This window comes from Lycorma delicatula, chromosome 3, assembly GCF_047948215.1.
Source record: "Lycorma delicatula isolate Av1 chromosome 3, ASM4794821v1, whole genome shotgun sequence".
Taxonomy (NCBI): domain Eukaryota; kingdom Metazoa; phylum Arthropoda; class Insecta; order Hemiptera; family Fulgoridae; genus Lycorma; species Lycorma delicatula.
This window is the reverse complement of record NC_134457.1, coordinates 201,408,706-201,435,522: the sequence shown is the minus strand read 5'-3', so window position 1 is coordinate 201,435,522 and position 26,817 is coordinate 201,408,706. Positions and strand designations below refer to the sequence as shown.

Below are 26,817 nucleotides of genomic sequence, written 5' to 3'. Positions count from 1 at the left end.
ATCCTGGTAAGAAACCCAATAGAGTAGAAAAAGTAACGATAATGTAATAGTAATAACGATAGCTGCTCATTACAATCCCGGATCAGTGCATCGCAGTTTATCATTTTTATCGAGATTTTCAATTCGTATTTTATACTGGTCTGAAGAAGTATTTAATTATAGTTTTTTAAATTGATAGTAAAAATTTATCCTGGACTAGTAATAATTTTTTATTGTTACTCAAATTTTGTTACTCAGTTTATAACAATATTATTAATTTTAACATCTTATAAAAATAACCATTCCTAACTAGATATTATGTGAAAAATCTTAGATAATCAAATAACGCCCAATGTGAGAAAATTAGGCGTGGTTATTTTGAGAAAATAATAAATAAATAATAATTGGTTAATAAGATATACATTGATAAATTTAAATGTGTTTAATATGGTTATACGTTAAATTATCAAAAGTTTTGTACGTGCTAAGGAAAAGGGTACTATTATCGTATGAATGAAATATCACAGCGAAATAACAAAAACGTAATTGGATAAAAAAGAGATAAATATTAAAAATTAAAATAACACGATTGCCAAAAAAAAACACATTGTTGACAAACGTTGCTCTTTAATATAGGATAATTGCTAATGTAAGATAATTAAAGAGCGTGCTATATACAATAAAAATTTGTAATTATATAATTATTTTGTAAATATTATAATTATTTTTTCAAATTTTTTAAATTATTTAAATGTTGAATATACATATTTGTGTAGTCTATGACATGCCCGGTAACGTAAGGATTCTAACATGTGGTTATACATCTAAATCAGTTCAGCCGTTGAGCTGCTACGGTGGAACGAACGAACGGACGGACAGACAGACAGGCAGGTAGGATGAAAGACAGACAGCAGACAGAAAAACAAACATACACCCTAAATACATTACATTCCGTTTTGGGCGGCTGTGTAAAAAAATGACTATATTCGATGTTTTACCGCTATTAAGATGCGAATTATAAAAATTAATTACTAATTTTAGCTTAAAAATAATATAAAGCTATTATGGTAGCAACTATTATAGTAGCAATAGTTGGACACTAAATTACTTGAATCGATAATTCAGAATAACTAATTGAAAGTATGGTTTTCATTTCAAAATATTTCTCTTTTGAAAATAATAAATAAAAACAAGCGTAATATAAATCACAAATATGCAGTATGTTCTATCTTACCAAGTTAAAAATAAAGTTTAATTTATGTAGCTTACGTAAAGTAGTATTCATTAACAAATTTTATTAAATGAGCAAGATAAATATTCCGATAAAAGTATTTTAGCGTGCTTTATTAAACATAAATTAGATTGAAGAAAGATGGTATAATAAACTTCGCGAACATGAAAAAGATAAGAAACTTCTCATATTACATAAATAATATTTTTGTGTGTAAGATTTATATTAAGATATTAATCTAATATTAATAAAAATGATACTTAAACTGCCTTTTTGAAGAGGATATTAATGCGCCCTAAATCAATTTTAGATGAACAATGAGAAATTGATCCACATGTACTCTTATATCCTGCAAATGATTTTCCTACAAAATTGAAAAATTTTGTGGAATTTCTATTAAGGTTCTAGGAACTATTAAAAAAAAAACTCTTAAATAAACTCGTGACGAATAAATAGAGATTGAACTGACTGATGGAATAATTCAAATTTTTCGGTTTATAAACATCAAAAAGCAGATATTGAGCAGTTTTATTTAACGTTCAATCGGCTCACAAAATTATTAATGATGTATCCTTACTGGAGTAATAAAGCTGATCGTGTATTAAATTGTTCCCTGTGAATAATTTATAAAATTATCTTAAAATATTAATCGGTTGGAAATTACGTTCAATCTGTAAACTTTCTTTACAGAGCAATTTTTATTGAGTTTTATACTCAATAAAATTTTCAATTAAAAAAATTTATTCTCAATTAAAAAAAACTTTCTGCATAATTTTTTGAGTAAAAACTTTTAAAAGAAAATCTTTCGGTATAAATTTTATCCATTAATTCATAAAGGGATTATATTAAACTGTTTAAGTATTTAAGTGTTTTTAAGAAGAAAATTTTATCGGTCGATAAAGTACTTAAAATAAAATTTCCGACTGCTATAAATTTAATTACAGCAATCATATTTAAAAATAAAATTCTGTTTCAACTCTTAGCAAAAGTATTTATGTACCGATATGTTTATTTGAACTAGTAGTATAATTACAATTTGTACATAGTTCCATGATTTAATTTGACATAATTGTGGAAAAATGATTGTAAAATTTCCATTAATTTTTTAACTGGTCTTAATCTTGACTTTTACAGTTCTAAACAATGAAACAATGGTGTCACATGTACGAGTTTTGTACTTTATTTTGAGCTAGCAAAAAGCGAAGGTAGTATTTTCTAACAGATGGCCTAGATAAAACAGAAGAATAAAAGGACTAATTAATGCATAAAACTCAGTTTTTTCTGCCAAGGAATTCATTAGATAAAATTGTTTAAAAACAAGCCAATTCTTTTGTATTCTACTCTATACTCTTTGCAGATGAAATTTTTTTATTTTTTTCCTACATCCCCGAGCCGGACATCCAATTAAGTATACTCGACTCGAGGACGTGTCCTTTCCGGATCTTTTAATTGCATGCCTCCAATCTCCGACGGAAGAAACCGTCGCCCTGGCTATGCCGTACCCAGCCCCCCCGCCGGAGACTGGGTCTCGATCTTTTCTTTTGCCAGCCTCAAACCGACGGCGCAGGAGCCGAAGCCACCAAAGCGTATCCGGGAACCCATACCGCCGGCCGGGTCTCGGTCTTTTCATTAATTCACACCTAACGGACCCCAGGAGTACCCGCTCCATCACGGGAACCTACACACCAGGGCATGTGAGCCCTCAGGAACGGGGCTGTCCGCTCAGCCATGCTATAAACTAAAACCCTCAGAATCCCAGTCGTCTTGCATCATCTTCTTTTATTCTGAGGACTGCTCTTGCAAATATTGCAAAATTATGCCAGTTTCCGGACATAGCCAAGAGCCACTCCGAGAGCTGCTCCGGTCGGGTATGCATCAGTCCTGCATTTAACGATATTCCTCCCATCGTCTGCACACGAAAATAGTGTGTTTGGCTTCGTCAACTGCAGTAACAGCAGATGGGTGACTCTCTCCCCAAATCTATGCAGGTATTGTTTAAACGCACCATGTCCCGACATGAGTTGCGTTGTGTGGTAATCTAATTCACCATGAGAGCGATCTAGCCAAGCATTCAGGTCCGGGATAATTCTTCTGGTCCATGCGGCCACTGCTGAACCCGCCCATGCCACCTTCCATTGTTCCAGTATTATAGAATTGGCCTCATCCTTGACTACACCGGACGCCCTTAGTTTTCGTCCTTTAATCTGCAGTTCTATCGGGGGCTCCGAAGAAAGCACAGTGCATCATACGATAAGGTTCTGTACCCCGAAACTACGCCCAGTAGCGACTTCCTGTGAGTGCTAGTTAATTTTCTTCTGTTGCGCTTGATATAAACCGCATCGGCCCATACCGGGGTGGCGTAAAACAGAGACGACGTTATCACCGAGGTGATAAGTCGCTTCTTCGATGTACGTGGAATTCCTTGTCCCGCAAAGAGACCTCGCAAGGCACGGATTGTTGTTTCTACTCTGTCGCAGATTATGGCCACATGACTGGAGTATTTGAAGTATTTATCCAGTAACACCCCTAGATATTTAGCACTTTCCACCTCGATAATTGCCTCTCCTCTCAGGCGCAGATTTAATCTTCTGTGTATCCTCCTACCAGTGAAGAGGATACTCTTGCATTTGGAAGGAGAGACTTCCAAACTGTTGTTGACGAGCCATTCATTCACTAATTCTAAAGTAACATTTCCCTTGTCCACCACTTCATCTAAGGTACTGGCCTCCACTAGCAGCGAGATGTCGTCCGCGTATCCTACGACATTTACCCTCGGCGGAAATTGAAGTCGGAAAATTTCATCATAGAAGATGTTCCAAAGTAGGGGTCCGAGTACAGACCCCTGCCGGACTCCACCGAAGATCTGATGGCTTACTACACCATCTACCGTATTAATTTCAGTCCGCCTCTCGGATAGATAGCTGGCTACTTGCGTCACTACGTACTCACTTATATTCATTCTTTGAAGTGCCCTCAATATAGCTGGCCAAGGTACCGAACCGAAAGCGTTCCTTATACCCAGGAGTATCATTAGTGGGATACGCCTGGTTCTCCAAATCCCAGCCCTCACCGCAGCAGCCCATGAAACGACTTTGTTGATGGCATTAATAGTTGACCGCCCCCGCCTAAATCCAAACTGATTCTCATGGAGGAGGTTGTTGATATCCAGCTCCTCAATTAGTCTATTAGCGATGAGCCTCTCCACGACTTTGCCCATATTATTAATGAGACTTATAGGGCGATATTCAAGAGCCCCTGAAACTGACTGTTGTTTGGGCAAGAAAACAGTTCTTGACGCTTTCCAGCAAGCAGGAAAAAAGCAATGCTGGACCCCATAACTCGTAATATCTGTCATCTCCCACGGGATGACGGACATCAGACCCTTTATGACTGCAGCTGGCACACCATCGGGTCCTGGATTCTTTTTATTTTTTAGTCTTTTAACCGCAGTCGCCACTTCATCCTGGGTGAACCTGCCGCGTTCACCAGGTATTAGCTCCGTGATGCCCATATCAACCCGCGGGAAAAGCGCTTCCATGTGTGTGTCGTGTAGCTTCTATCTTATTAAGAACGAGCAATCATCTTCCCAGTCTCTTCATGACTACCTGGTACGCCCGTCCCCAGGGGTCAGCATCTAGTTCACTGCATAGCTCCCTCCACTTCTGCCTTTTTGCATGCTTAATCTTGAAGTTTAACTGTTTTCTTGCTGCTCGGTATTGTGTAATCGCCGTGTTCAGGTCTCGATCAGCTCCATATATTTTCGTTCTAAGTCTCTGCTCGCGTCTCTTCATGTATTGCAGAACCCTGCGTTGATCCGCAATATCGGAGGACCACCAATAGACAGGGCGATGTCTGGTAGCTCTTTCGGGGAGCCTGGCCAGCTCAGTAATCATGATCTGTTGTAATGTATCTGGAGTGATCGGTCTGCCATCCGTCATTTTTGCAGCAACTTTGCGAACAACGGTCTCTAACTGACGTTTTGAAAGTCTAAAGCATAGATGTTGATTTCTAATAAGAGTCTCAGTGTCAAGGATTTCAACAGAAACAGCCAAATGATCACTCGCAGTCTCGACCTGCAAAACCTGGATGCTCATCATTTCCAGTGGAAATCTACTGTCGATCAATACCAGATCCAGGATAGAGGAATGCCCGCGAGCGTAAAAAGTGGGCGACCCATCATTGATGCACACAAGCCCAGTAGTTCTTCTAGCACTAGTCCTCTGTTGTTCAAGGACCCAGCCCCAGCCGCTACGGTACGGCAATTGAAGTCACCCACAACAATTGTCCTGTTTGGGGCGTTCATGACCATCCTCTACAGTCCGAGCAGTCTGGCCTCGTACTCTGCGAGCGTCATATTCGGGCTTATATAGACCCCCAAACAATATAAAGTTAAGAGTTCTATCGCAACGATTCCTTTAGTCTTCAAATATAAGCTATAGTCCCAGTTTCCAGTAATTTTCTTGATAGCCACCTCCCCAGCAGTATCTGGCATCCATCGAGACCCAGCCGCAGAGTAAGGCTCAGTGGCAACATCAAAGTTGTACTCTCCAGTGTTAGCTGTCTCCTCCACCAAGTCATGGGAGAGGAAGCTTCGATGGTTATTGGTTAATAAGACTCTAGGCATCGCGCTTCATGCCGTATTCAGTGCCCCCGATGCGGTGATTTATAATATTACGATTTATAAGACCATAATTATAATATTACAATCATTTTAAAATAAAAAGTTATTTCAGTCAAAATTTTTTATTTCAAAAAAGATCTTATCTTTATTTTGATAAGCTTAGTAAGAAAACTATAGGTACAAAAAAGGAACAAGTCGGGTTAAGTAATATTTGTAAAGAAAAATGTCATTTGTGATTATATATTTTACATCATTACGATCTGGAATAAATTTCACAAGAACATTATTAGCTAGAATGTTGATTTATAAGCAGCAGTCCATAATAGTAGCTGTAATGTAAATGTATCGTTTCAATACTTTCCTTTTTTAACATTCCAGAAACAACAATATTGGGTGAGGATAATGAGAAAAAATTAGTTTACGAGTTATCTCTATTAAAAAAAATATCGTTTTTCTTCATATTTTTGAAGTAAAATGTCAGAAATGAAATATATATCATAAGATAAGTATACAGTTAAATATATATAAATATAAATACTAATATACTAAATACTGTATAATAAATATATTAATACGATAAGTATTATGGTATAAGGACAAGGGAAGTAATTTTAGCGCTCAGATTAATAGTAGATGGAAGATTAAAGAAAAACAAACCAATATACTTGGCATTTGTAGACCTGGAAAAGGCGTTCGATAACGTAGACTAGAATAAAATGTTCAGCATTTTAAAAAACGACGGTTCAAATACAGAGATAGAAGAACAATTGCTGACATTTACAGGAACCAAACAGCAACAGTAATAATTGAAGAACATAAGAAAGAAGAAGGCGTAATAAAAACGGAGTCCGACACGGATGTTCCCTATCTCCGTTACTTTTTAATCTTTACATAGAACTAGCAGTTAATGATGTAAAAGAAAAATTTAGATCCGGAGTAACACTATAAGGTGAAAAGATAAGATACTACGATTTGCTGATGATATAGTAATTCTAGCCGAGAGTAAAAAACATTTAAAAGAAACAAAGAACGGCGTGGATGAAGTCCTACGCAAGAACTACCGCAAAATTAAACAAGAACAAAACAAAAGTAATGAAATTTAGTAGAAATAACGAAGATGGATCACTGAATGTGAAAGTAGGAGGAGAAAAGATTATGGAGGTAGAAGAATTTTGTTATTTGGGAAGTAGAATTACTAAAGATGGACGAAGCAGGAGCGATATAAAATGCCGAATAACACAGGCGAAACGAGCCTTCAGTCAGAAATATAATTTGTTTACATAAAAAATTAATTTAAACGTCAGGAAAAGATTTTTGAAAGTATATGTTTGGAGCGTAGCTTTATACGGTAGTGAAACTTGGACGGTCGGAGTACCTGAAAAGAAAATATTAGAAGCTTTTGAAATGTGGTGCTACAGCAGAATGCTAAAAATCAAATGGGTGGATAAAGTGACAAATGAAGACGTGTTGTGGCAAACTGATGAAGAAAGAAGCATTTGGAAAAATATAGTTAAAAGAAGAGACAGACTTATAGGCCACATACTAAGTCATCTTGGAATAGTCGTTTTAATATTGGAAGGACAGGTAGAAGGAAAAAATTGTGCAGGCAGGCAACGTTTGAAATACGTAAAACCAATTGTTAGGGATGTAGGATGAAGGGGATATACTGAAATGAAACGACTAGCCGTTTCATTTCATAGGAAATCTTGGAAAGCTGCATCAAACCAGTCAAATGACTGAAGACAAAAAAAGTATATAGTATGAGATATCAGCGTATGTTGAATTAAATTTGTAGATAACTTCTTAATAAGTTCATACAATTTATGACATAAATTCTCTAATAAAAATAAACGTAAGAAAATAATTTAAAAAATGTACGAGGATTCATTGTTTACAATTCTTACTGTTAGGTTTGTTTTTCACTTATTTATTAACCTTTTTATTTAATAATAGTAATTATCTGAGAAAAAAACTCATCTGAGCTATGAGTAAACTCATAGCTCAGATGAGTTAACTTAAAGGCGTTTGTTCTTGGGGACGGTCCCTCTTTGCATTCATGATATTAAATGTGTCTCCTAATTAGTGCTAAAGAGTAAGGGATATCAGAAACTGACCAGAGATCAAAACCAGTTAAAAAGCAACATCTACAATAAAAATATTGAATCATATCAAAATATAAAAAGTAATGATTAGAAATTGGATAATTTAATAAAAATTGATTGGTTTTTAAAATGAGATCATATTTTATTTTTTATCGTTATCATGCTTTTTGTATCGAACATAAAATTCCAAAAAAGAAGAAAATAATAATGAGGCGTCTTAGTGTTAAAAGTTAAAAACTAATTTCTCTGATTAATCGATTCAAATTAGTAACAAAAAATAAAATTGTTAGATAACAGGCTGTATTATATAGTGAAAATATTTTTTTTCTTTTGAAATTCCAAAATATAAATTTAGATAAGCTACTAGGTAAAGAAAACTCCCGAATAATGAAGTATTCCGGTCGACTGATAAAATTTGCCCGATTTTGAAACTTTTATTGTATTTCTGTATCTCGAAATGTTTGGTTTCTGGAAAATTTTTTGTAAATGAATTCTTCGTTTCAAACCGTTTAATCTAAATATTGTTTTGTCTTTTTCATAATAAAATAAATTTAAAATACAATAAATAACATATAAATGGGTTTGACAATATTATTTCCTTTATTCAAACTTTTCGTTGATTGTACTATCGATTTTATTTAGTAACACTGAATTTTACAACATGAACTAATTGCCGACCATTATTCTAGTACAATAGCTTTCAAAATAACCAACTATAGATGGACGTTAATAAAAGGTAATAAATGTATCTAGATGTCAATACATTAATTTCGAAGTACTATCATTAATGTTGATAAATATGAATTTGTTGCGGCATATAAAAAATGTACTACTATAACATTAATTTTTATTTGTTAATATATGAATACATTTCTGAATTTTATCTACAAATGTTTTCATCTAATTAAATGTTTTAACTATATTTCTAACAATTAAAAAAAATCTGATGTGGACAACACATGATTTCCTTGTACGCTATTACATTTACATATTTTTCTTTAAAATGAAAAGTACATAAACTTTTAATTCATCAAAAAGTTCTGAAACTTTTCATATTTTTCTTTTTTGTTATTGAATTATTATTTATTCATCGTAGAAATTTTTTATGAGAGGTTAATTATTAAAAAAATCAAAATATGCAAATTAAAAAAAAATTAAAAAAATGGAGATGTAATCGATTCAGACTGATGTGGCTTCCCCTTGTAAGATCTAAATATTTCACTAATAAAAATCTCATTTGGCTATAACTCTGAAAGCAATGAAAATAAGTACCAATTATGATATATCGTTGAAAAACTCTCAATGAGGAGATATTACTACAGTTAAGAAAAATCCAAAATCTAAATTCTTGTGGCTTTTGGGCTTTTTTAGACACTTTTGGTTCAGTCAATTGCAATCAAACGGGGAGGTGCACAACTAGATATTCCAACGGTCCTAAATTCAAAATTTCAACATCCTACAGCTAATCGTTTTTGAGTTATGTGAGATAAATACATACGTACATACATACATACATACGTACGTACAGACGTCACGCCGAAACCGAAACTAGTCAAAATAGACTCAGGGATAGTCAAACTGGATATTTCCATTGAAATCTGGAAACGGGAATTTTTGCGATCATAATACTTCCTTTACTTTTTACAAGGAAGTAAAAAAAAATTGCCTTAGTTAAATCACGATCATCGAAAACTTCAAAACAGCACATCGGCATTAAGGCAAACGGTTCTTTAATTTGTGCTTATTATATTACAAAATTAATTTTAAAATAAGCTGGATTAAAAATTAAGAAGTAATAATTCTCCTTTAGATTTCGGCATTTTTAAGTCGAAGTCAACTAAGACTTAATTTAATGTTGATTTAAAAAGGATAAATTTAAAAACGAATAGAAAACAAATATTTGTTTGCTTTTTTTACATTCGGTTTGTCCTATGTGAAACCATAAATAAATCGTACGATCAACAATTACATGGAGAAGCATCTAGTGATACTTAAATACCTACGAGTATGAATAATTAAACAGCACATAAAGAAGTTACAATAAAATAAATGGAAAGTACAACACGTAAACAAAGTAGTAACTGGAGAATGCTATAAAACAATGAAACAGTTGATAAATGAGATAACTCAGGTATATAAAATCATCCAATCGCTGGGTATATTATCATCGAATTTAACATGACATTGTCCTAGTCGAGAAACTTATCACATTTCCATCAGCTCTCATGTCCCAGGTGAAACACGTAGAGTTTTTGAGTTGTCTAATATCCCCGTTCTTATCTTACAAGTTCACGGCAATATGGTTCACATGTGTATTTAGTCCAGACATATATTTTGAGCCTAGACGTTTAATTTCTTACCGAATGTATGGTATTCCTAGATACTCGTGGATCACATTATTCCTTATGAATCACGGCGGTTCCTTTATGTTCCACAGTACTTAGTTCTGAGACCGCTAGATGACCTCGATGTTGCTATTACAAGTTTTGACCCATAACTGGCTTTAAAAATACTTTATATAACGATAGCTTATTGATGGAGCCAACCGAGATTCCCTGCCTAGTAACCGATACATCTGCTTGAAGTTGATGTTTAGTTGCTTTCTTCTCTTTCTTATGTGATCTCTCCATCTCATACAACGAGCCTGGTGCAAACCTAGGTAACGTACACTGTTGGTTTGAAGAATTCAAAATTTAAAAAAATTGAATGCAGTTTTCTTGAAATTGGTTTTTAAAAATTAATTTCATTTTATCTTTTTTAAATTTAATTTTCATTTAAGATATGGGTAGGTTTATAAAAAATACTCCTCGTATGAAAAACACACTTCGAAAAAAATACCAGACAATGGAAACTACTTTTTGATTAAAAAAAAAATGAAATGCAGAGAAATGACATAAATAGAGGCTGTTAAGCGTGAGACAAGACGCTTTGAGATTTGAAAATTTTAGTTAATTTTTTACGGTAAGCTTTCTAACTACATTTCTTGAAGTTTTTCAATTTTAAGGAAAAAAAATTAACTTCAAATCATCTGTATGGAAAATCTTCCTTTAAATATGTCTTTCGCTTAGTTATCTCGGAAATATCTACAACATGACCATAAGGAAAACCTCTTTACAAAATAAAAAAAACAAGAACGATAGAAATCGAACCATTTGATGTAGATTAAGGGTTAAACATTCGTAAATACATAAAAAAAACATACAAATCGAATTGGAAACCTCCTATTCTGATGTCGGCTGATAGTTCATTGTCTTTAAAAGTCTACGTTTATGGTACGGTAAGATTATTAGAGTTGTTAGAAAATATAAATTATCTCATTATTTAAAAAAAATAAAACTGTAAAGCTACAATAAAGTAAAAATAAATCTACAAAGAATAATTAAATTAATGTTACTAAAATTTATCATAATTTCCATAGAATTAAAAATCCATATGATATATCTTTTTTTCTATTGATCTATAGAAATCAATAGAAAAAGAGATATGGGATGAATTTTCATTAAGTCTAACTCTGTTACTATTACTCAAATCCCTCATCCAATTTGAAAAAACTAATAAAATCAACCGCGCTCTAATATCCATGCTATAACGGGAAATTTCAAGATTATATGTTAAATAACTACTGACTTTTTTCATTCAAATAGTTGTCATCTCAAATATCTTACTTACACAGATAAAAACCGTATTTTAACATACGAGTGTATATATAATTATGTACATTAAAAAGGAAAAAAGTTGTATATATTAGTATATATACTACCACATGATAATTACTTAGTAAATACAGTTTGAATACATATGAAGAGTATGATTATTAAAGAATCAAGTTTGAATTTAAGAAAGAAAATGTAAATAAATATTTTAATTTAAATTTTACAAAAGATTTAAAGATTTGTAGTTATTAAAAAATATAACTGATTTGTAAAAAATTCGTATAGTACTTGCAAAAATTTCAAACATGTATTCTCTCAAAAAGCTTTCGAACGTTATTGACAATTTTAATCATTTTGTTATAATAATCTAATTAAATGCTTTTTTTTTTTGTCTTCAGTCATTTAACTGGTTTGATGCAGCTCTCCAAGATTCCCTATCTAGTGCTAGTCATTTCATTTCGGTATACCCCCTACATCCCACATCCTTAACAATTTGTTTTACATATTAAACGTTGCCTGCCTGCACAATTTTTTCCTTCAACCGGATCCTCTATTACAACGACTATTCCAGAATGCCTTAATATGTGGCCTATAAGTCTGTCTCTTCTTTTAACTATATTTTTCCAAATGCTTCTTTCTTCATTAGTTCTTGCGGTATTTCTTGCGTAGGACTTCATCCATGCAGTTCATTGTTCCTTCTAAATCCTTTTTACTCTCAGCTAGAATTACTATATCATCAGCAAATCGTAGCATCTTTATCTTTTCACCTTATACTGTTACTCCGAATCTAAATTTTTCTTTTACATGATTAACTGCTAGTTCTATGTAAAGATTAAAAAGTAACGGGGATAGGGAACATCCGTGTCGGACTCACTTTCTTATTACGGCTTCTTTCTTATGTTCTTCAATGTTATATAGTAGTATATCTTTTTGTCTTACTAATCGGTTTATTTACAATCGGTTCCAATTAAGAAACCACAAGTGAATTGCATTACAAAAAGCAGGTGAAGAGGATTTTCCAGGGAACACCCTCAATAAAACGTACATATATATATATATATATATATATATATGTAAATAAATTACATATACATAAAAAGTCTATATAAACTTGCGTTAAGTGAGATCACAAAGATTCAAGACAAGAAAAATCTAGTGAAAAAACAAACCAGAAAAGAATTCACAAAATTATTAAACAATAGATAGAGATAAAATAGTAGCGTAACAAGTCCACCGAAAGAAATAGAAGGGTGCTAGGCTCCTCACTAAGGCATACTAAAGACGTTTATTACATGTCTGACACCGAATCAGTTCAAGTGTTACTTAGGTCCCGTATCCCGAATCCAGCAACTGTTGGCATTCAGTCGCCGGACATCTTCACTGTAGTCTAGGAGATTAACTGCTGGAAAGTTCATATGACTGTCTAATCACTGTCTGTAACTTAATCCGAACCGTTTGATCTAGTCAAGAACAAAAGGAAATCCAAGGTAGTTGTCAATTTCCTCATTCCGAGCAAAACACGGTGCTTCTGCAGCGGTTCTCGCCAACTTGTTTTAAAAACGTATAACCTCAATTTTAGTTTTGTACGTCATGCCTCATAGCTGTGTATGTCATGTATTCAAACCGGTTTTAGAACCATCTTGTATATCAAAAATCTATTGGACAAAAGTTGCGAGTTCCTACCTAACAACCAATAAAACCTCTTATACTTGGTGTTAGATTGCTTCCTTTTGTATTTCACATGGTACTTTTTCTTAAGCGACGAGTATAATATAATATTTTTATATAAATATATAGCAACTCATGGCCAAATATCACAAAAATTATTGAAAAATTCTTTGAAGTTCTTAAAATTATATTTTTAAAATAAAATTCCTTAAAAAACAGTTTGTACGATTTTGATAAATTTTGAATTTATTTTTCCTTGCACGTAGTTTTTTAATTTTATATAACTTTCAGAGAATAATTAAAAAAAAAATTAGTGTTTTTTTTTGAAAAACATTTTATGATGTTTTCTTTATGAGAGGTTTTTTAGATAATGATTTTACTAAGAACGTGAAAAAATATATTTATAGAAAATATACAGTTTTGTTAATATGAAATTATTCATTTTTCAATAGCTCCATAAATAGGATACATATCTAAAACACACACACACACACACACACACACACACACACACACACACACACACACACACACACACACACACACACACACACAAATACTGTTTAAGAAACGTTTATATAATAAAAATTGCGCATTTGAAAAATGATATAGAAGATAAATTTATATTAATTATCGAGGAGTATAGTAATAGTAAGACGATTATTATTATTAAAAATAAAAAAAATTAATATCCATAATGGAAATATAAACTTTAGTAGTTACGTGATTAATCTATAAAATTATATAGAAAATATGACGTTGATTTTGTAGTAATTATAAAATTAAAAAGAAAAACCATCTTCCGCATGTAAGTTACGAGAACTTAACTTTTTTTATTGAAAAAATAAAAATAAAACGTTATTATAATAACTTAAGAATAATGTAGGTTATCTTACTTGTAAATCAAGACGTGTCTCACAAAGATCTCCAGTAAATCCTAGTGGACATAGACAAATAGCGGATTCACCAGATGTCAAGCATTTACCGCCATGTTGACACGGTACTTTACTGCATTCGTCAGCAGAACATTCCTCTGTAAAACAAATAATAATAAAAAAAACTTATTTTAAAATCTTTCACTTATATTTATTTCGTTGACATTCAATTTATAAAATAAAATAATTTATTAACTTAGGTAAAATTAATCTAAAAAAAATTAAAATTCTACACGTTTTTTTTTTTTAGATGAGAAAATAGGTTATCATTTATATTAAAATCTTTGTAATATTTTTTAAAATGGAAAATCAGATGATAGTGCAAAAGAGATAAATACGTGCCAACTGACATAGATTTACTAACTGAATCAGAAATTACGTGACTTGCATGTTTATCTGAGTCTTCAAACAAATGAACTCTAAATTATCAGTCGTTTTGTTTTAGATTTCCTCTACATACCATATTTATGTATATATGTATATATACTAGGATATTAAATTATTGGTTAAAATAAAGTGTTAACTACTTAACCTTTCATCATTTTTCATATATAAAATAGTATTACAAAATAATTAGTTAAGTAATTCAGTAACAAAACATGTTTATTAATTATTATTTACTAGCAGACCCGGCAGTGCTTCGCTATTGCTAGATTTCAGTATTTATATATATATATATATATATATATATATATATATATATATATATATAATTGAAAGTTTGATAATACATTAACAAAATGAACATTACGGAACTTCACAAAATTTAACCTGTCCCTTTCACCCTTTCTCCCCTTTCCCATTTTCCCTTTCCTATTATCATTTTTACTACATTCCCTTTCGATCATTTCCTCCTTTCCCTTTCCTTCCTCTATTTCTTCTTCTCATATTTCCTTTGCCTCTTTTCTTCTTTTCCCTTTCATTTCCTTTTTTTATTTCTTCTATTTTCCCCTTCTTCTTTTTCTACCTTCTTCCCTACTATCTTTTCGATTTTTCCCTCTTTTCCTCTTTCCCTTTTCCAATTTTTCCCTTTCTCCCTTTTTCTTCGCGCGTAAATCGGTCCAATAGTTTTTTAGTCTATAACGGACACACATATTAGTATAGCGTGTGTTGCTTTTACGTCCAACATGCTGTTTTGTTTAAAAAAAACATGTTTTTACCTGTCACAGGTGGGACATCTTAGGTATATAAAAACACGGGCGTATTCGAATGCAACGTTCTGTCAAAATTTCAAAACAATCGGTGAAGAACTGTCGGAGACTTAAGATTTTGAACAAACGAACATTTACATTTTTGTTTACACAGATTATCTATTACAGATAAATAATACGGATATCTGTTGTAAAGATTTAAATTAAATAAAATTACATTTTTAATATTGTGAGTGATAAAACTTTTTTAAAAGTTTTGTAATAATAACACTTTATTTTATTTTATAATAACAAAACAAGTTTTTATAATAATGCTACTTTGGGAAGCTACGGAACGTTAAAATTAATTAGAAAATTTTACTTAGGTCCTTAATGAAAAATTTTCTTAAAAAAATTGTAGTTTGGTGATGAATTTTTATCTCTTAGCCAGATAAAACACCTTGTCATGTGATCTACATGATAAAAAATATGGCTATGGATCTAGTTGCAAGAAGATTTTATCGACTATATCTGGATTTAATTTCTGGAACTATACACTGGTTGATTAATTCAAGGAATCTAACAATACGATGTTTTCTAAACATTTATTTATAATAATTATTGCTTTAATTGAAAAAAATACCTTTATAAAATGTTTCTAAATTAAATGCTACCTGAGTTACGATAAAAAGTTTATTATTACCTAGAATTACAAAACAAAAATTGTTATATAATATAAAATTTATTTTAAAAGAACAACTGAAAAGAACTGTTATAACTTTTTAATAAAAAACAATAAGAAATTGCTTGTATGAAATTAATTGCTGAATGCGTACACGATAAATAATACAATTCCTTCATTCTCTGTATTGTCTCAATCAGAAAAGATTTGCTTTCAAAATACACGGAATATCAAAGATTCATTGAAAAACTCAACTAAATATGGTTTTTTAATTACACGCTATTTAATATTTGTAATAAATAAATATTGGTGAAGCAGTCCACCACACGCGGTCTATCCGGAGGGGACAGTGAATGTAAAATTGATGTGGGCCGGACTGACTATGCTTTAGTGGTTGATTCGGCAGTTGGGGACTGCGAGGTGGTCTAAATCATTTGCAAGTCCGTACCGCAAGCGATATAAAATAGACAGGAACGACTAGTCTGCTTTTGTGGGCCCTCCGGTCGGCTAGGAAACATTCTACGGCGTTCCGTGAAGTATATATGTAGGTGGGTGGAGAAGAAACATTATGTGTGTCTTTCACGAGTGCCATCGGCATCGTCGTTAAAGAGCAAGAGACCACCCGTGGGTTCGCCGACAAAATGGTGGTGGTTAGGGCAGAAGGTAAGACCTGCGCTAACCTCCTTCAATCCGTCAAGGGGGCAGTGTCACCGGATGAGGTCTAGGCCCTCCCCGTACGAAAGGGGCAGGGGGAAGACCTACATCATCGAGTGCGAATTGATGCGGTGGTATAGTGCGGCTGAACAACTGTTCAAGGACATCCCCGAAAAGGTAGAGGGTACCGCTACGGCTCTGACGGGAAGAGGCGGCCACGTTGTCGTTAAAGACGTGGACGTACTCGCTATGAAGGACGTGTTCCTAAAGGAATTTCGTCAGGTTACAGAGGAGTCTCACTAGATGTACTATCCATACGGTCGGCATTTAGGGCAACGCAAGTGGTCACCTTGGCGGACAAGCTTCTGTTCGATGGGCGAATACGAATCGGGTGGGTGGCCTACTGGGTGATTAGGCGCACCTTTGATGACTTATGTTTTCGGTGCTTTAAGGCCACAGGGCCAAATTGCGTCTTGGACCAGATCGTAGCGGCCGCTGCTTTATCTGTGGTGAGCCTGGTCGCTTGTGAAAGGAATGTATGCAGGAACCTCGGTGTCACACATACAAATTACGTGGACATGCGCCTGAAGGCCGGGGATATAAGGCGATTTCTCCCACGACATGAATTCGCTGGAGTTTGCACAACCAACCTGCGGTGTCTGTAGGGGACAGCCCCATCCGGTTAGAGTGGGGGGCTCCGGCGTCCCACCGCCAATAATCGGGTGGGGACTCCTTTGCAGACTCCGTTGGAGGGAATACAAGACCGTAGTTCCGGTGGGGATCCCTCCGGGAGTTCTCCATTAGAGGCAGGGGGTCAACACAGAGTCCCGGCAGGAAAATCCCTTGGGGTTCCTCCGCTAGGCATGGCAAGACCGAGTACCAGCTATCTGGGTGGAGCCTAGCGCCCTACCGAGATAGTGAAATTACAGACGAAAAAAATTATAGGATTCATTTATTTTTATTTTTTAATTAAATTTCCTTTGTTGGGATTTCATTATTTTGTTGAGGCTCCTACTTATGGTTCAATAATTTTTGTTTGTATTATACTTAAGCTTGGGGGTTATGGATTTATTAGTTGTTTGGGTTATATTTATTATTTTTTGTTTAATTATGGCAATTTGTTTGTTAGAATTTGTTTATTTACTTAGTTTGTTATTGGAATATTTCTTATATTCAGAGAGATTTAAGGATGTTATTTGCTTATTCTTCTGTCTGTCGAATGAGTTTAGTTAATTGTAGTTTATTTTCTATAACTGGGTTAGGTTAATACAGAATAATCAAAACTCAATTTAAAACAATTTTTCTGTAGTATTTGAAATTTAATAACGCGCTTCAATATAATGACAAAATATTGAAAATGATCTTATTCTACTCCCGACCATTTTTCTTATAAACCTATACATATAACTTTATTTCATTACAGAATTAATATTAAAAAAATATATATATGGAAAAAATTAACTTAAAATAAGTACCCTTTTGAAACCTTAAAAACTATTAATCTTTTTACGTTCATAAATTGCAAAACAATTCTTAAAATATATTACCTATTAACTGAATAGTAAATATATTTTTTTAATATTCTTTCCCAGTTTGAGAGTTTTAGGACAATGAATTTCAAATTATCCACTATTTTTCACGAAACAGAATTTTTAAACAGAAAATAATTATTTTAAAAATTTAATAAAAATGACATTTTCAGTTTTATAAAATTAATATTAATGAAAAACGATTTTTTTATTTATAGAAAAAAGTGATTACTTCGCATCAGATCGCAAAAAATACAAGCAAAGAACAATATTCACATTTGTGTTTTTATGATGTAAAAAGAAAGAAATGATTAACTGCATATCGAGTTACAAAACAGCGGTCCAAAACGAAATCCATGTAATCTATGATGTTATGTGATGTTACTAATTACTCTTTCCTCCCTGTAGCAATTATGTAGCAGTTATTTTAAAAGGATTTTTTAAAATTATATTTTCTCTTGCATTATAAAAATGGTAGTCATTTTTAATTTTTGTCCAGCCTTTCTTATTCAGCTTATCAAAAAAAGAAAACACTACTTTTGACTACTTAGAAATAATCATAACTTTTTTTATTTCTATTGAAAAATGAAAATCCACATCCTAAGGCACACAAATAGAGAAAGGATAATGGAGAAATAGTTAGTTAAATGAGACAGTTTATGGACCATATTTATGGAATTTTTCACACGAATGTAAAGTACGATTATAAATAAATTTAAAAATATTTTTTTTAAATTTAATGTTTGAGAAATAAACTGAACTATCCACAATTTTTTACCGTTCTACGTTCTATATCTGAACTAAATATAAGAGAAAGACAAAAATAAAGAAATGTGATATGGTTGGCAGTAAAAGAACAAGTAGAATGAAAAGTAACAGTAACCGCCCAAGGCGGTAAAGTAATGATGCGTAAATTATTGTTAGTGGTGTTATTATGTAGGTAGAGAATATTCGAAATCTAATAAAACTTTTGAGTGTTCGAACTTGTTGCTTGAAAACCATATCAGTCTGATATATGTATAAATGTACGACAAAAATAATGAAATGCGATAAAAATGATGAAATGTATCAACGCATATTAAAATAAGGTTAAAAAATGTACCAGATATTTAGAAATTTTGTTATTTAATAATGAAAACGATGTTTAATGTATATAATACGTGTTTAATATATGAAATATTGATTAACACAGGAAAAATATGTTACACATCACTAGTGCGAAACGATGGAAATAAAATAAAAAATATATTTTTTTATGACTGCTATTGGAGAAGGATTTGTATCTGGGAATTCTATTTGTTTTTGTCGTAGTAACTCGTGCACTATTTTCAAAAAAAATAGTTACTAAACTATTCCTTTTAATCACAAATATATTAATAATGGTATAATAATTTAAATAAAACAAAATTCAGATGGTAAACGCTCTATTCTTTCGAGTAAGAAATAAACGCTTAATTTAAATCTATATTGATCCAAGGAGAATAGAATTTATTAAAATATTTTTTTTCTATATACTGTTTTATTTACAATCAGTTTCCCAAATAACGAAACTATAAGTAAATCGTATTATTTAGTAAAAATAACGTAAAATAGACATATCCATTGATATACCTCCTAAGACTATATATAAAAGTCTGAACAAAGAATAGTATAATTAAAAGTTCAATAAATAAAATGTAACTAAAAATCCATACAAAATCCATAAATCAAGTAATGAAACAGAGCAAAAAGGATAAATTGTAAAATTTAAATTGTTAATAAAACAATGAAAGTGCAATATTCACCGCACAACAGTCTCAAGATCCAATACATGCAACTTTTTAGTCGTCTCACATGTTCACTATTATCCAACAGGTTTAACAGCCAGATGTTTTTTATGCGTGTTAAGGTTAAGTTTATACTTTATACGGTCAATTTCTTCACGAATAGATGGCATTACTAAGTAACCTTGGTCTTCATGAACCATGGCGCCTCCGATATGTTCCTCAACACATTTTTCTGGAACCTCTGAATGATGTCAATATTGCTAATGCTTGCCGTTCCCCAGTTATATCCCGTAGTCCCATATCGACTTTAAAGACGTCTTATACAACAACAGTTTGTTATTTAACGACAACACGGATCTCCTTACAAGTAATCAATTCAACAACCTAAGTTTTATATTTAATTGCTTTCTTTTTTCTCTCATGTGATTTTTCCATGTTAGGCAGCGGTCCAAATGAAGTCCTAGGTATCATACGTTATCCGAATAAGGGATGTGAACGCCATCTAGGCAGACCCTCTCCTTAAATGTCACATGGCTTGACTTTGCAGTATTAACATATACCTTTCATTTAGCTAACCGTTCACTGAGAATGTTAACTCCGATTGCAGTTTCTCTGTCGCTACTGTTGAGTTAGTGTCAAGAGCCATAATCACCGTTTCGTCAGCAAAGGATGCAAGAGTGATATTTATTGTGCTAGGAAGATCAGCAGAATATATTGAATACAAAACCGGTTCCAAGACTGAACCCTACGGAGCTCCCGATTTCGTATCAAAAAAGCATGCTAACACTTGGCCACATTTAACCTGTAAGAACCGTCCATCAAGATAATTGCATTACACCAAATAATGTGGTTCTGACAGGCTCATCTTAACCTTCTACAGTAGATCAGGCAACCAAACCTTATCGAAACTTGATGGATATCCAAAAATACCTCCGAGCAGTATCCTTCCTTTTTAAACAACCACTGATAACATCAACAATTTTATGAATTGGTTCAATGCTGGAGTGCCTACTCTGGAAACCAAATTAATACCTCCGGATGAAAGGCCGAGACGCTACCACTTGCGCCTCGGAGGCCAGCTACGAGCATACCTGTTCTATCTTAACAGAAGACAGAACAGCATAGCCTGCTGAAAGATAGAATTGTCTCCTGTATAATTGCTACCTTCTCCGAAATCTGCTAGTGACAATAAAATTCATTACTTCTCTTGGATAGTCTTTTTTGACCCCATGCTTCCCCTGTGCCTTCTTGACCCCATGCTTCCCGTCGGAAGTCAAACGCCAAGTTGCCTCCTGTACAATCAAGTTCAATCGCCGGGTCGCATCAGCGGTGTCATCTGGGCATTTCAAAGTAACAGCTCTTAAATTAAAAGATTTTTTGAAAATTTGTTGAGGAATAATATTGCCAAAACAACTTGTAATTATAGACGACATCTTATATAAAAAAATCACAATTGGTCTAATTTTTCTACATGTAAAGAATAAAGTTTCGAATTTAATCATTAATTATGAAACTAATTGTCGTTTTAGGGTGGTTAAATGTGATATATTTATTTATTCTACGTGTAATATTTATTTTCTTAAATTTTAATTTCCAAGGTTTTCAAAGGAGTAAAAATTTCTTCCGATGATGGAGTGTAAGGTTTGAAACCAGTTAAATCAAGATCATAAAAACGAAATCGGATGACAAAATAAGAAAGATCAAAATTTAAGTTATCAATTACATAAGATCTGGATGCAATAATAAAAATAGGATACAATAATAAAAAAAAAGAAAAAGAAATTCGAAATAGATTAAATAAAAATGATTAAAAACGGATTTAATAAAAGAATAATAATAAAAATTTTTGTAAAAAAGTTTAGTATGAGAAATGGTTATGAACATAACACAACTATTAATTGTTTATTAGAAATAATCATGGAAAAACAAACAAATGCGATTGAAATAAAAAATATAAAATTATTTAATTAACCTATCAATCAAGTAGTGTAATTAATATGTACAAGTCATTTAAAATAAATTGAGTTTAAATCACTAGAAATGCTATAGAGAATAATTTGAAGCGAAAAATAAAAAAAACACACACAGAACTTATGTAATTAAGTTAATAAGTTAAGTTTTAATACTGATAATAGATTATAGACATAATTGCATTACTTGTCAAAATTTACATAGCAAAACACGTACGAGTAGATTGGTACTAATAATACTTTAATTGGTGAATTGGATTGTGTACCGCTAAAAGATGTCGTAGGTAGTGGTAGCAAGTAGCCAATTGTCTCCAGCAATACATCATCCTCCACCCTCCTGAACACACACACACACACACACACACACACACACACACACACACACACACACACACACACACACACACACAGAGAGAGAGAGAGAGAGAGAGAGAGAGAGAGAGAGAGAGAGAGAGAGAGAGAGAGAGAGAGAGAGAGAGAGAGAGAGAGAGAGAGAGAGAGAGAGAGAGAGAGAGAGAGAGAGAGAGAGAGAGAGAGAGAGAGAGAGAGAGAGAGAGAGAGAGAGAGAGAGAGAGAGAGAGAGAGAGAGAGAGAGAGAGAGAGAGAGAGAGAGAGAGAGAGAGAGAGAGAGAGAGAGAGAGAGAGAGAGAGAGAGAGAGAGAGAGAGAGAGAGAGAGAGATGTAACGTTAATACTTTCATATACTTGTAATTATTCAATAATATTAAATGATTAGTTTAAAATCTATTAACTGTATATCTTTATTTTAAAAACATTTGGCAATCTAAAACAATTTAGTTTTTCTACAATTACTCAGTAATTAACTAATTTAGTTAGAGATATCGTTGTGGCCTTAAAATACTCATCAGATCAGGTTATATAGATAATCAGCATGTACCGACTACACTCACTCAATTATTGGTGTTTTAAGGAGATATAGCTTTTCTCATACTCAAAGCCTTACCTCAGTGACATTCAAATTGATATACCTGAGCGATTAAATAAGACATAATTCATTTGTTTTTAAAATACTCACCAGGTCAAGCACCATAAAATAAGCCTACACCGATAAACGTTTAGAGGGAACATACACATTTCCTCACTCTTAAGAATATACTCAAACCGCCGTATTTCAGCAAATAATTAAGATAAAGAATTCGTTTGGATCTTAAAACATTTATCATATCAAGCCGCATTAAATGAACTCACACCGACTTTGATCATTCAATTTCTAAGAATATTTTGAGGGAACGTTAATTAATAAGAAAGCATACATACATGCACTCTTACTAGTTTAACGGACTGAGAAATGACAGAAATTGTGTTACTTTAAGGGTTGATGCACAGGTAATGTTGTCTGGAAGGAAGTCTTATGAATCATAAAGTAAATTATCTATTATAACTTAAGCTAATTTATTTACCGAGCAGTAAGGGTTCCCTAATGTAATTTTATAATTTTTCGTTAAAATAAAATACTCTCAAGAAAGTTTTGTAAAAAAATCGTATGCTTCAAAATCTGTTTCAAACTTCTGTTTCGAAATTGGTTATTTAAAAAACATTTTTCGTAATTAAATGGTATTAATTAATTAAATGATTTTTAGTTATTCATAATGGCCAAGGCAAAAAACGTTTACTACATACACATGTTTTTTAAAATACTCTTTTAATCTAAGAGTATTCATTTACTGAAGATACTATTTTAAAGAGTAAAACGAGTTCACGTTGAAGTTTGAAACGCGTATAAGACGTTTTTTAAAAATAATTTTACTGAAATTTTTATATTAATGTAAAATTATATTTTTATAATTAATTTAGATTAAGAAAATATACACAAACAGAAGATAATCGCATCACGTCCTTTCACTTATTAAAAACCAAATGTTTTACTGTTAAGACAGCATCATTAATCATATTGTTTTTCTATCTAAAAACACATAAAATGTGGAAAACTCAATAATAATTAAGACTATAATTAGTGGTAGTTGACCATAGTTAAAAAATTGATGAGGTGTTTTTTTTTTAAACTGAATTAATATATTTTTATTTATTATTACGCTTTGAGCATTCACACTTTACTTATATATATATATATAAATGAGAATATTACGATAATGAAAAAATAATTCAAGTTAATTTGAAAACCATTATTAACTGTGGGGGGGGGGGGTGAAGGAGGCGTTATAAAATTATTTAACAAAATTTTAATATTTTAAAATTATTATTAAAAGTAACAAAAAATATATACAGTGAAACCTCTACAAAACGGAACCTTCAAAAAACGGAAACCTCCTCAAAACGTACGGTTTCCCAAGTCCCGACATATTTTTATAAAAATTAATCTCTTCAAGACGAAAAACTTCGCAATACGGAAACGGAAAGGAAACATAGATTTTACTTTTAATTTTACGCATTAATCTTGTTCCATAAGAATTATAATCAAAGTAGCAAATTATAAATCCAGTAGAAATGATTATTATTATTATAATACAGTACTGTAACTGTTGTTTATCTAACACTCAACTTTCAGGTGAGGTTAAAGATGTAGACATAAAAAATAGTTATCGACTAGAAAAATAAAATTAAAGAAATAACCGTAGGTTACGAATCAAAAAAATATTAGTAATTGCGATGAAACCGGTTTATTTTTACAAGCTTTACCGAACAATACACTGCGTTTCAAAAATGAAAAGTGTATTGGAAGCAAACAATTTAAAGAAAGACTGTTCGGTGTGCGATTTTGAGGATGGCTCGTTGCTTAAACTATTTTTTATTGGTGATAGGTAAATCTTGGAAGCCTCGCTGTTTCAAAAATGTCGTTCAGTTACCTCTGAAACGGTACGCAAATAAAAAGTCTTAGATGACGTCTAACATAATAGAAAAATGGCGATATAATTTAAATGAAAAAAATGGTTAGTGAAAATAGAAATATTACACTGTTTTTAGACAATGCCTCGAGTCACCCTCATGGAAATTATTCTAACATAAAACTTGTGTTCTTTTCACAAAACACAACTAGTGTAACTCAACAGATGGATCAAAGGATTATTAAATCATACAAAAATCATTATCGGAAACACATTCTGCATTCGCTAGTCGCCAACATGGATTCACGCTCAACTGTTCAAGAACTGACGCATAAGTGATCTGGATGCATCGTACAAACAAACTACAAATAACTGTGTTAAAAATGTGTTTAAAGAAGCTGGTTTCTGCTCGGAAACCCATAATGATTATGTTCCCGATACATGTTCTTTGCGCAGTACAACAATATTGCGTGAAGTTGGATTTCTGTTCCATAGAAAGTGGTCAAACATCGGCTCATGCTGAAGACTACGTGGAAGAAGGATTTCAGACTGCAGATGAAATTATTTGCTCTGAAACTAGCAAGATTAACCAAAGTTCAGAAGAAGGACACGGTGTGGACACGCGGAAAACAAAATTAACGGTACAAATTAACAATTAACAGTACAAGATTAACAATAAACAAATTAATCATTGGGAAGAATTCGAAATTCGTATTAAAAGATGATTTGCGACAGAATTTGTTAATCGCTAGAATATATTATTGAAAACGAAAGTTCCAAGAGTAAATTATTAAAACAGAAAACTGTACCTGACTATTTTAGAAAATGATTTCATTTTAGAATTCGTGTTAGATCATGTTGTATTTTAGGCTAAGTGAATTTTTTCTATTTACTTGTATTACCGAAGTGTATAAATGATTGAAAATGAAAGTTTCAAAGGTAAGTTATTGAAACAAAACTGAACTTGTTTATTTTAGAAAATGATTTTATTTTATTTTTAGGCTAAGTATATGTCTTCTAATTAACCGTAACTTAAATGAAAAATTACTTAACTTATAAAACTATAAAACACCCTCTTTTAGTGTAACTGAGCAATTTTTGAAAATTACTGGTTAATGTTCTCTATATGCAGTATATAATTTCCGGATAATTCCAAACGTTTATCCTTATCTAACTTTATTTTACATTTGTATAATTCATAGTAAAGGAGCTCATGATAAATTAGCTCGATTTTTAAAAACTCTGCAAGACGGAAACCTTTTCAAAACGGAATTCTTACTCGGTCCCGTCATATTCCGGTTTGGGTAGGTTTTATTGTATAAAAAAATAAAATTGGCTAAATGTAGAGTAAGAAATTGTTGATTTTACAAAATTAAAAAAAAAAAAAATTATATATGATCTAAAAATTTTCGTCTACACGTAACACTCGATTTATGCCAATATGAAATATTTTTTTAACTCCTCGCGTAGTCATTTTCAAACTAGAAAATCTAGACATTGAAAATCGTATGATTTCTTCTTTTCTTTCAGTGCTAATAAAAATTATTGATTGTTTATTATTACAAAGTGAAATATTAATAAAAAAAATCCATTTATAAAATAAAGTTTATCTCAGTCTAGAAACAAGTGGCTTCTGAAGAATAACTAAACCTTTCCCAAATCATACAAAAAAATAAATCTTCTCTAAGTTATGCATAATAAAACCATACAAATATCGCGTTTTTACAATGAACCTACACTATTTAATGCTGCTCTAATAATCGCTTATACGAGTAAGTTATTTTCTTTCCTTACAGATTAGACTAGGTAACATCTAATTTATTTACAGTTCTCGTTCAGTGGTTATTATAAATTTAACCTCTAATGATTGGTAATAAAAATTCCTAGAAGTAATTTGAATTGATGGATTACAGGAAAAATAAAATTATATCATGCTATGTACATCTGATTAATTCTATTTTCGGAAACTAAATTGCTACATGTTTTAAAACATAGTATTTCCAAGAATTGTAATCTCAATGTATAAAATACCTAAAATAATCTAATTATTGTAGGAATAATTATAATTTAAAATTATAATTTAATTTTCCTTCT

The 26,817-nt window shown here is 32.1% G+C and overlaps 1 protein-coding gene across 1 annotated transcript in view; it reads right to left on the bottom strand.

The window, feature by feature from the left end:
* Positions 1–26,817, bottom strand: part of LOC142322365 (pikachurin-like) — a 662,400-nt gene that overhangs the window by 63,432 nt on the left and 572,151 nt on the right. The window contains exon 6 of the mRNA XM_075361369.1: positions 14,151–14,287. Within this exon, the coding sequence (XP_075217484.1) occupies positions 14,151–14,287 (137 nt within the window). The remainder of the gene's footprint in view (positions 1–14,150; positions 14,288–26,817) is intronic.